Source organism: Xenopus tropicalis, chromosome 6, assembly GCF_000004195.4.
Source record: "Xenopus tropicalis strain Nigerian chromosome 6, UCB_Xtro_10.0, whole genome shotgun sequence".
NCBI lineage: Eukaryota > Metazoa > Chordata > Amphibia > Anura > Pipidae > Xenopus > Xenopus tropicalis.
Genome location: NC_030682.2, coordinates 89,220,067 through 89,231,929, shown reverse-complemented (window position 1 = coordinate 89,231,929; position 11,863 = coordinate 89,220,067). Strand labels below are relative to the sequence as shown.

General features: G+C 36.8%; 1 protein-coding gene across 1 annotated transcript; it reads right to left on the bottom strand.

The window, feature by feature from the left end:
- Nucleotides 1-432: 432 nt before the first annotated feature.
- On the bottom strand, nt 433-9,121 carry snrnp48 (small nuclear ribonucleoprotein, U11/U12 48KDa subunit). Its single transcript, NM_001142014.1, is given in 9 exon segments — nt 433-1,278; nt 3,275-3,427; nt 3,517-3,623; nt 4,506-4,627; nt 4,818-5,003; nt 7,014-7,094; nt 8,085-8,145; nt 8,241-8,348; nt 8,954-9,121. Coding segments are annotated over 9 exon segments (996 nt in total). The 5' UTR covers nt 9,077-9,121; the 3' UTR covers nt 433-1,223.
- Between the last annotated feature and the right edge of the window lie 2,742 nt (nt 9,122-11,863).

Sequence of the window (11,863 nt, the reverse complement as noted above, 5' to 3'; positions counted from 1 at the left end):
GACGGAAATAAATACTTTAACATCTGTGTCCTCCATAAAAAAAAGAGCATATAACCTACATGAATGCAAACATTTTTAGTGCAGTGTAAGATAAAAGGAATGGATACAAAGCAGAGTATATAATGGATTCCATAACAAGTGACAAATTGTATTAAGTATTTCTGTGACTGTTTAATGGTACTTGCAGTAATTGTGCTGTGGTTGGCCAATCATATTTAACTGTACAGGTATGAGATCTGTTATCTGGAAATCAGTTATCCAGAAAGCTATGAATTATGGGAAGGCCATCAACCCATAGTCTCCATTTAATCAAATAATTAATATTTTTCTCTATAATAATAAGTACCTTGTACTTGATCCCAACTAATATATAATTAATTCTTCTTAGAGGCAAGACTATACTATTGGGTTTATTTAATGTTTAAACATTTTTTTAGTAGAAAATATGGAGATCCAAATTACAGAAATACTGCTTATCTGGAGAACCCCAGTTCCTAAGCATTTTGGGTAACAGATCCCATATCTGTATTTATAATAAATTGATTCTGTTTTTAAGAACCCTGATTAATGTATACTTTTGATTGATTAACACTCTTGGACGCTTCTTTTGTGGGCACTTCTGTGGGTCACGATTTATATATGTGACCTATTGGAGAACACATCAATTGGACAGGTGCAACATTGCCTAAATATGCTACATGACATTATGTGGAAAATCAACAGAAACCATGTCTGGAAAATTGTTCATGACACCAGATCAACAAGCAAAGGCCATTTTTCAATTCTTATTTAAAACAAAGGAACAGACATTGAAGTATCTAAGACATATCTAGAACTCACATTTTCTTGTAGAAATGGTCAGTAACTGTTACCAATTACAACACTATAAAAACTAATTACAGCATATCACTTGTAACCTGTCAGTTATAAATGTACACAAGAAAGGATACAAAGTTTTATTTTTGTTGAATGACCTAATTACAGAGGACAAGCTATGGTTCTCAATATACATAAAAATGACAACAGCTTTGGCAGAACACCACATCAGTTAAAAAAACAAAAAAAAAAAAACTTAGTCCTTGTTTATAGACACTACTTGCCAGTGACTTTCAGACTGTAAGTCTGTATGCATGAACTCAGCATGAAACATAAATTATGTTTCCAAAAGTAGAGAACACTGCCAAAGAAACATCCGATTTGGGGATGTTGAAATTAACATTGTTTTAGTCTTCATTTTGCTTTCTTCTTTTATTTCTGTGGTGACGGCGGTCTTCATCCCTGAAACAAATAAGGATATTATTAATACAACATATGGCTGAAAGGGACACTATGATTGGTTGTTAATATAGATGGGACTCTAATTTATTAAAGGAAACTATACCCCCCCAAACAATGTATTGCATAAACAAGCTCTTATGTAAAACCCTGCTTAATCCAAATAAACCATTTTCATAAAAATATACTTTTTAGTAGTATGTGCTATTGGGTACTCCTAAATTGAAAACTGCCATTTTAAGAATTAAGGGCCGCCCCCTGGGATCATAGGATTCACAGTGCAAACAAACAAGCCAAGACACACATACATGCTAGGCCACATCAGCCAATTAATGGACAGAGCTCTGTCTTTTGCTACCACACTACTTCCTGTGACAGTTAAACCTACATTATTTCTGGTCATGTGATCTAAGGGAGCACGCAGCCCATCACTAAATTGTGGATCAAGGGCAAGCATGTAAAAGGGGCAATATTTACTGTTATATATATTTATTTACTGTTGGTTAAGTATTCATTCTGGGGGTATAGTTTTCCTTTAAGTGCTGTGGTATAAAAGAAAAATAAATGTCTGCAAAAATAAAAAAATAAAAATATTGTTTTTTCACAGCAAGCACAAAGAACAGTGGCAAGAAATCTGTATGTTTTCCCAGGGTCATGTGATTGGTTATAATTAGTTAATGCCCAGGTGCAAATTTGCCCAGTGTTAATTAATGACCCCCAGTATGTGTAATTGTGATAGGGACTTAGACTGTAAGCTCCAGTGGGGAATGGAATAATGCAAATGATGAACAGTCTCTGTAAAGCATTGCAGAAATGTTTCAGTACTAAGCAGGCAGATTAGTAAATATAGGCTAATGTTTAATTAATGAATGGTTAAAGAGGCTATACTGAGAACTGCAGACACACCAGCCTCAATCACATATCTAAATTAATTAGCCATGCAGTTTGTGTATTTCATATAGATCTATTTTAAATACTAGCTTTCTGCTTTATAAAAACCCAACTTGGGCAGGGGCATGGTGAAATATAGGGAGCGGTTTAATAAGTTACCTAATTTCACTGATCTGGCATGGCCTTACTAATATAAATAGCATGAACTATAATGAATGCTGGCTGGAAGAAGGAGACAAAAGTTCTAAAATATTTTTAAAAAATAACAACCTAAAAATCAGCAACTATTTGCCTACTATGTTATTGCTTTCAAATCCTTTTACTCATCCAACATGCATGTTGATTCAGGAGACCTACATTTCCTAGAATCTTCTGTCTGCAATCTCTGCCTATGTATTCCATGACCTGGCTGAAACCAAGTGTATCAGGAAAACTCGCCGTAAAAAGCTACTTAGTGCCGGTGGGCAGATTATATTTAAAGGAAAAGGGATTTAAACAAGCTTCAGAAATGGCAATACATGCCCAGATTTGGTCAGGCAGCTGATTCCAACCATATTGCCACACCAGCTGGGCTAGGCCACTCTGGGAAGGAGGCAGGAATTACAACACATAATACTGCAATGCTGGTGGTCTTTCATTGTGAATGTGGTTGTTCCATGACACATGCTACCAAAAAAAAAAAATGGATTGCCAGGATTTTTATCATTGCCTCTTTTTCTATTTAGATCCTCTATGAGAACTGCATATTTCAACAGCGCAGCTTCTACAGAAAAGAAAGTTCATATCTATTTTTGCAGTACCCCGACAAACTAGTTAATAGTTTATATGGTGTGATATAAAATGACAAGAGAAGTGTAGCTACATGTTACTGATCAGTCCACAAACTGTAGTAAACACAAGAGAAAATAATCAGTGCACATTTTATGATCCTGACTTATTGATGATATTATGTAATGTTTTCAAAACAGGCCTAATGAATTCACATTCAAATATAGACATCAAGAAATATTGGTGATGCCATAAAGTGCCTTCTGCACTATATCAGCAACAAACACTTGAGAGGCTGAAAATTTTATTACAGCAAATCTAGAACGAAATAAAATCTTGCCTCTCTTTTTTCTTTTTGGTGTCCTTTTCTTTTTCCCGATTAGAATGTCTGCGTGGGCTCCTGCTTCGTTCCCTTTTTCTATCAGAATACTGCTTGTCCCTGTGACTTCCAGAGTTCTTGGAATCTGCTGAGGGAGATCTTTGTGTATGCCTCCTAAAAACAAGTCCACATAAACACATGTATGTAAATATATATATGTATAATATAGGAAAATAGATAAAAGGATCAAAATTGGTATTTACCTTCTAACAGAAGAAGAAGAAACGGAGGATCCTGCATCATCATTAATCTCATCACGCCAATGGCCGTTCAGTTCTTCCATATGCACATTTATAACATCGCGAATAATCTAAAAGTTACAGGTCATTAAAAGGTACATTCCACCATGCAATCATTTACATCCATTTGCCTTAACAATGTAATGCTTAATGCAGGGATCCCCAATCTTTTTGACCCTTGAGCCACATTTAAATGTAAAGAGAGTTGGGGAGCAACACAAACATTTAAAAAGTTCCTGGGGGTGCCAAATAAGGGCTGTGACTGGCTATTTGGTAGCCTCTATGTTGACTGGCAGCCTATAGAATGCTCTGTTTGTCAGTACAACTGGTTTTTATACAACCAAAACTTGACACCAAGCCAAGAATTCAAAAACAAGCACCTTCTTTAAGGCCACTGGAAGTAATATGTTGCCCCTAAACCACTGGTTGGGGATCACTGGGTAAATGGTTCTGCTGGAATTTATTGTTATAGCCTCTCGCAAATATGCCTCAGCTACTGAAAAATGTTATTATTGTTACAATTGCTTGAAACATCTCAGTGAGGGTGCACATAGAATATGTAAGAACATGGCACTCCAGCAAATGTCGCCTCTACAAAGTTAAAAATTTACCAGACAATGCCTGTTCCTTAAGCATGGAGGACATGTTACAACAGGGGACAGAAACAACACGATGACTTCTTTTTCAGAGATAAGAAAGGAAAAGTTTCAAAAAAAGAAAAGTATAGATCCAACTTATATTTGTAAGTGATTTGGCATCTTTGGGGTATTCTTTAATTAAAATGTGCATGCTTAAATTAGCAAAGACATATGCAATATGCAGATGTACAGCCATAGCAAGTATAATGACAAATGCAGGTAGTACCTACATTTACATGTAACTCGCCCACCCATTTGGAGGTTCTAAACTTAAGCCATTAAAGAACACTTTGCTAGGTATTGCCAAATGCCTACCTCTGTGTAAGACTTTTTTGTTATATGCACATTCTTTGCCCTGTAAGATTGGCGCCGTCGCTTGTAATCTCTCATTTCAGCCATGATTTCAAGGTGGGATTTGGGTCCTTTCTGGTCATCATCTAACAGGCAAGTTAAAAGCAAAAGGATAAACACATGCTGTTTTACAGCAGTTATTTTATAACTCCTTTTTATTAGCTGTTTTGAATTAGTCATCACAACAGAACAGACATATCTGCCATAAAATCTTGGTTGTATTAATAGTAAGCATGAATAATTTACTAAAAAACAGCTTAGTGGGGGCAGTGTTACCTTGGTTTATTTTTGCAGCTAAATCTTCAAACAGATCAGCTTCGGAACGATCAGTCAGAGAAGGTTTCTGAATCTTGGTCTGCTCAAGAACATAATCATAGATGGCTAGGCGATCAGCAGGTGTCAGGTCACAAATGGCATACTTGTGATTATAAGGAACTTCAACTGGAGAGCAAGAATATGCACCTAAGGCACAAAAAGGAGAAAAATATCACTAGACACCACAAAAAAGGCAGAACACAACTATAATGTCTATCTATGGCACATGGGGTTTTTTTCTGTACGAGAGTCTTTCATGTGGTAGAGAATGCAGCCTGTAAGTGAAGTGTTTTTAATGCAAGAGGATTTGGGTCCATCTCTGTTAGCTGAATGACACTGGTGGAAACATGGCCCACATGCCACAGACCTAAGTTACCACACTTCCTAAGGGCTTCTTACTATATAATCAATACGGTTGGGCTTCAGTGTAAACCAGTTGTGAACGCATACTACTGAACCCAGGTGCAAATTATGACCATCCCATATGTATAGGATCATTAGAGCTGAGGAATACAGTTTTGGTACCAAAAGCTAAACTGGATTTTACTATATTACATCCTGAACTCTCATGCATTCTTAGCAGAAATCAATGGAATAAAATACCACTATATTCACTCAAGCAACTGCATTCAATTAACACTACAATTAGGTGAACCAACTGCCATCTGAAATTTGTAGTTTAAAAAGCCACCCAAATCTATCTACTGGGAGACATTTCTGTGAATAATTTTATCTTCTCCTTATAATAAACATGATCCTCAATTAGACAAACAACATTCCCAGTATTCAAGCATTAACCACAACAAGTCTCATTTTCAAGTGGAAAAAGGGGCAGATTTAGCATAATGACAACCTTTTTGTTTTTCTTCACTAGAAAAATGGCAGGGATGCATATATTTACCAGGCAATATGGTAAGAACTGCTTTGTGTGAGAGTTAAGCCATGTGTATACATAGTAATGGAAGTATGTTGTGACCATGTACAAACAACAACCATTTTATTTCTATCCATATCACTGCTGCTTAGAAAGGGAAAAATACATTCTCTCCCGTAATATACATATTAGAGGATTTTTTATCCCCCTTTCATTTGAAAAGGATATAGCTTGTCAAAGGATACAGCAAATACACTGTGGTTCTTATCTGTGAAAAGTCAAGGCTAAATCCAGTCTATACTCACCCCTGTTGGTGAAAAGAGAACCAAAAAGAGCTATTGTATTACTAAATAATTGCAAATACATACAAATTATATATTTCAAATCTTCCTTCTGGACAATAATTTAAACACAAAAGTGGATCTTTTTTTAAAAAATTAAGACATGCAGTAACATGCACTGTGGAACAGTCTGCAGGGTTTGGTTAAAAACTGCATCAGATAAAAAACAGTTTCATGACATTCTGTGGTTAGTGCTATTATGAAAGTAAAAGAATAATTATGAAGTGAGAGAGTACAACAGTCACAAAAAAAACACAGTAAATCAAAATATTTACATGAAAAATCCACAATCTTAGACAAAAAAAATCACCAGCCCCATCAATGATGCCAGTCCTGTGTTATACTGATGTCACTGTTTTTTACAGGGGGGTTAAACTGCAGGGCTGGATCAGATCTTAGGTCTATCGGGCAAGACCTATGCAGGACTAATATATCTCTGAACTGAGTACATATATGATAGCAGATATTTTATTTTTTAACACCCTCATATAAAGACATCTTCTCAACCTGCTATTGCCATACATTGCCACTGAAGTGCCACTGAATACTACCACTCTAGCCAGCAGTTTCCAGCCTGCAGACTGCTATGTGTTAGTAATCTACAGTTCCTAGCAGTACCCAACAACCATCTGATTTAAAGAGATGCTGGGAGCTCTTATTTAATAGCACCTACATGCATGCAGGCTAGATCTTCTTACATGTGCCATTGTGAGGAAACCAATAAGCCAAAATACTTAATTCCAATATTAATGAAGTCGCTATAAAAAAGGTAAACGGATATTTATTTGTAGGTCACATGTGTTAATAAGTAGTTGTTTCAAATAAACGAATGGCTCTTCAAAAAGGAAACCTTCTAGCGTAAGTATAAATCCTTCTTATACATTAAATATATTTTTTATTACATATTTTAAAAACATCATGACACTTGCTTTTTACACTTACTTCTCTCATAGGATCCACCTGCATTGCTGGCTGACACACGATCCCTAGCTTGTTTGATTATTTGAAACTGAAGCTCTTTATCTGTGGGTTAAAGAAGAGAATCAAAATGCACAGTTTTCAATTAAGAAGCTTGCCTCATTTGTGCCACTTAAGGGTTATGTCACACAGGAAGATGTGTAGTGTTTTGTCAGCCCGAGGCAAGGGGACAAAATAATTTAAATCTCTCCCAACTCAGAATGAATGGACACAGCTTTTCTAGTGACAAACAATATTGCTTGAAAATACAGGGCCAGTATCATCCAATCATAACGCATATGGCCTACAGGAAGATTAGTCACCTGCAGTAAATCTCAGTTACCGTGGGTGACTAATCTTCCTAAAAGGCCTTTCGACCAGCAATAATGTGAACCACCAGGGGAAAGCCATATGTGTTTCTTCATTTTCCAAAGATGCTCCTTCAGGGAAACAATGTGTATGCCTTTCCACCAGTGATTCACTTTATTGCCGGTGGAAAGGCATGTCAGGCAGATCAATAACTGCGGTAGCAAAATCTAACCGTGGGCGACTAATGTCCCTGTGGGCCATCAGCCTAAGGAACTGTGCTTTATCTCAGAGGCTAACAAAGGCTGCAGCTTAGAGTTTGTTATATGCAGAGCTTATTACCTCACTTTCAAAAATTACTCTGTTTCCTGTAGAGGAGAGGGGAATGAACTAAGTAATAAACAAAATTTTCTGTTACTGTTTATATATGTTTATGTAACAAAAACAGAAAAACATGGAAGAAAAGGCTGAATATATTTTCAACATGGGTCCTACTTATTGTGCTCTATTATTTGTTTTAGTAAAAGTGTATACTTCCCCATTAATGGTTGTGAGTTAGTTCAGCTGAACACAAAAGATTCAACCAAATACAAATCCTGCAAATCATGCCATTATTTGACCCAATCCTGACCCAAGACCTGGATATTGTTGGTCCCTATTTAATTCTACAGAAATGTATATAAGCCAGAGGCAATATACAAAGGATTCGAAAGATTTCCCCAAAAAGTATAATAATAAATTAAACCATACCAATAACAACTGGAGGTACTTTAGCATCCTCATAGTAAAACTGTGGGTCAGACACTTGAACCTTAATTCAAAAGAAAACAATTATAAATATAAACTTGCAGAGAGCATTGATAACAACATGAATCACTGAATCAGTATTTCTTTCACAAAATCTACCTCTTCCTTGGTATATCCCAACTTTCGTAGCCTGCATGTAGCTACATGTTTTTCCAGGGAGGATTTAGGCATTCGGTGATTATCATCAAATGGACAAACTGCTGTATCCTGGTGCAAGAAAATTAAGAAAACGAAGATAAATAATAGCATCCTATATGCCTCTGTGTATGCCTGAGCTCCGAACAGTTTTAATAGAAACATGTGCAGCATAAAATGGCCTGTATCCATGCTATATAAATCATTTTGTGTTACTTAAAACATTGATACTTCCCAGATATTTCTAAAACCAAGATAATATGCAGAGGACATGGGGTAAAGAGTGTGCAATTGTCTCCGAAGTTGTAGAATTGTGACAATTAAAACAAAAAACTCGCTTTTGAGAGCAGAGAGACACCTCTGTCCAAATTAGAATCTAGACTACAACAGCTGTCAAACTACAGTTCCAGACTCCCCATATAGTAGAGGCTGTATTCCATCACCAACTGAAAGATTGGATATGTACCACCTATGCAATAGGCACAGGGCTGTAATACTTGCTATTGTTAGACCGCACTAATATATATATATATAGTAAATATGCGGTTTGTAACCCCTCCTATCACGACTCTATCCCACAGTTTGCCATTACACCAGCCCGCCCCTTCAATGTAGTCAATTCGCTACAAACACCGGCTCATCCAGTGCGATTCGCAATTATTCCAAAGGGATCTCACCTTGTCACCGTCAGAAAACTCAGACGTCCATCCCAATTCCTGCATCAAATCGGAGAGGCGGCTCTGGCACTGCTCCGTAAAGTCTTTCAGTTCCTGCAGCAAAGTACAAGGATCCCCATCCATAGCGCCCTCCATACATATCCTATGTTTAGCACTTACTAAATAAACACAGTCATAGCCACTTTCCAGACCGGAACACGGAGGTGCCGCCAGAAGTACGTAGCGCTCCAAGCCTCGCTGTGAAAAAGGAGGCGGGGTAAAGAGATTCGTCTTGGGAATGAAGAAAGGGGTTGAATTATTCACTGTATAAAACTTGATAACTAGTTGTTAGGGTGAAGACACCCTGGGCTACTAGTAGCAGCTACCTTTTGAAGGCTACTAAACTGCATGTAATTCGTCTTAAATGCATGTGCCAAACTAAAATCCTAGGTTTTAATAGTACATCTTTGTTGTCAAGTACCTAAACTGTACTGTTGGGTGTCTTGCTTTTTGGAAAACTTTTACAAGCACAAGGGCAATGTTATATAGAGTAGTTCATCTTTTAATTAACTTTAAAGGTAGTGGAACACAGGACCCAAGCTTTGTCTGGGTATTGAAACACCCGAAAGGGAAACCCCTCCCGCTCCACTTTTCTTTATCAATGTGAATCGTTGTTACGCGCCAGGGTACTTTCTCTTACAGGTATATTTAGGTTAGAGATGCACAATGAGATTTTTGGTAGACAAAGAACACCCCCTATGGAGCTACAAACTATTCATGTGACAAAATGCTAGAATTGTGTGCCTTTCAACGCCATTGTGTATTAAAGCGATACAGACCTACAACAGATACAATTGTATTTTTACAGAATGTCCTATTTACTTTCTAGCCAGGTCCGCTCCTGTTCGTCTTACAGTCTGTTCTATAATTACTATAGTTTATAAAGCAAGCTGCTGTGTAACTATGGGAGTAGCCATTCAAGCTGCAAAAGGATTCAGTGGGTTTAGTTAGTAGCAGGTTGGTATTTTTCTATCAGAGACTGGGGCCAGTATTACACATTTAGTGGCAATGTACTTCCCAATATACTTGTAACATCTAGTCCTTCATCCCTAGCTGGTAACGCCATGGCTTCACACCATTTGTATCATTACCAAGCCCCTTACATAATGGAACCGCCCCCACCCAGACAGTATTTTAAGTTTGAAAAGGTGGCAACACTACTAAACAGTGGTGGCCAGATGTCATTTATTGGTCTTTATAGAACTACAGACTTGTTTAAAAATACAAATAGTACATTTGAAAAAAAAAAAAAATTTGTAGGTTCTGAAAGAACAAATAAAATCGTTAAATGTAAAAACAAAAACATTTTTTTTATATTTCTGGTCCTTTAATATTTGAAAAATGGTAAGAATATAAGAGTGATCTCATAGGAGGACTTTTGGTGGCCAAGAGTGATCTACAGGTATGGGATCCCTTATCCGGAAACCCATTATCCAGAAAGTTCTGAATTACGGGAACGCCATCTTTATCTCTGTAATAAAACAGTACCTTGTACTTGATCCCAAATAAGATACAATTAATCCTTATTGGAAGCAAAACAACCCTACTGGGTTTATTTAATGTTTAATTTTTAAATAGACTTGGGGATCAAAATTACAGAAAGACCCCTTATCTGGAAAACCCCAGGTCCCGAGCATTCTGGATAACAGGTCCCATACCTGTACTAGTAACAAGCTCATGATCTAACTTTTGGGCACCAAAGCCCTACAGACTAGGCCATAAGGGTCAGACTATTCATTATGCTTCTATAAAAAAATTAAAACACACACAATAAAATATTTAAGTAGCCCCTAGGTATGTAGTGTAAGGTAATATATTTCAGGTTTGGCATGTATTTTAAGCAGATGGTACATTTAGAGAAGGCTTTATATATTTTGACACAAGGTCTCCACATTGTGCTATTTACCCTTAGGCTGTCCCTGTTTTTTAATATGAATGCTCACCTCCTAAGTTACTATAACAACCATGTAATGGGAATTGTATTCAGTTGTATCTGACATTTTCCCTTTAATTAATCTGATCATGCACACACATATGCAAAGGTACTGGAAACTGTACCGGTTCTAATCCCAAACAGTGAAGATTAATTTCCCAGTTTAAACCCTATGCATTTTAAACCAAACACATATGAAGTCATTATTTTGTAGGGCTGATGTTGAATGGTTGTAATGTGTGGCTCCACAGAAACCAGCACAGTAGTAGCTTTATTAAAAACGAATTGGGGTTTAGCAAATCCGCTAATATTAAAACATTTCTGATTGAACCTGCTTCGTTAAATGTATCTGATGAGCAATGTAAATGTCATGTGTACAGTGCAGCAACCAGGTGGCGTACTTAATAATTTCTATTATCCTAGTTACAAATCCCCTCCCTTCTGTCCCTGAACTTACTGTATTGTTCCCCCCTTTCTCTTTTCTTCCTTTCTTCTTATTTCTTCACGTCAATGGATACATCAGAAGAACCCCACAAAAAGTGCACAAAACGGAAAAAGGATAAATATTGTGAATTGATATCAATAATGTAGAAGTGGGAATGTATAACCCTCCTTTTTTCTTTTCCTCCCTCCAGTAAAACTATTGAAACATAAAAACTAAACAGGGTGCCAGAAGGATTCCTAGCAATTCAAGCATTTTCCTTTATACCAACAGCTAGGAAAGTGATAACAAAGGGACACATTTATCAAAGCAGATAGATGTGCCAGTTTACTGAAATGTGTTAGACTGCTTTGAGGAATCAAACAAATTCATTTTTAATTTATGTATATTTTTATTTATATAGCGCTACTTTTGTATGCAGCACTGTACGTTGATTAGCCCTTATTTCCACAGTCAGTGTCAGACTGGCCTGCCAGTTTAGTGGGACTTTTCCCTG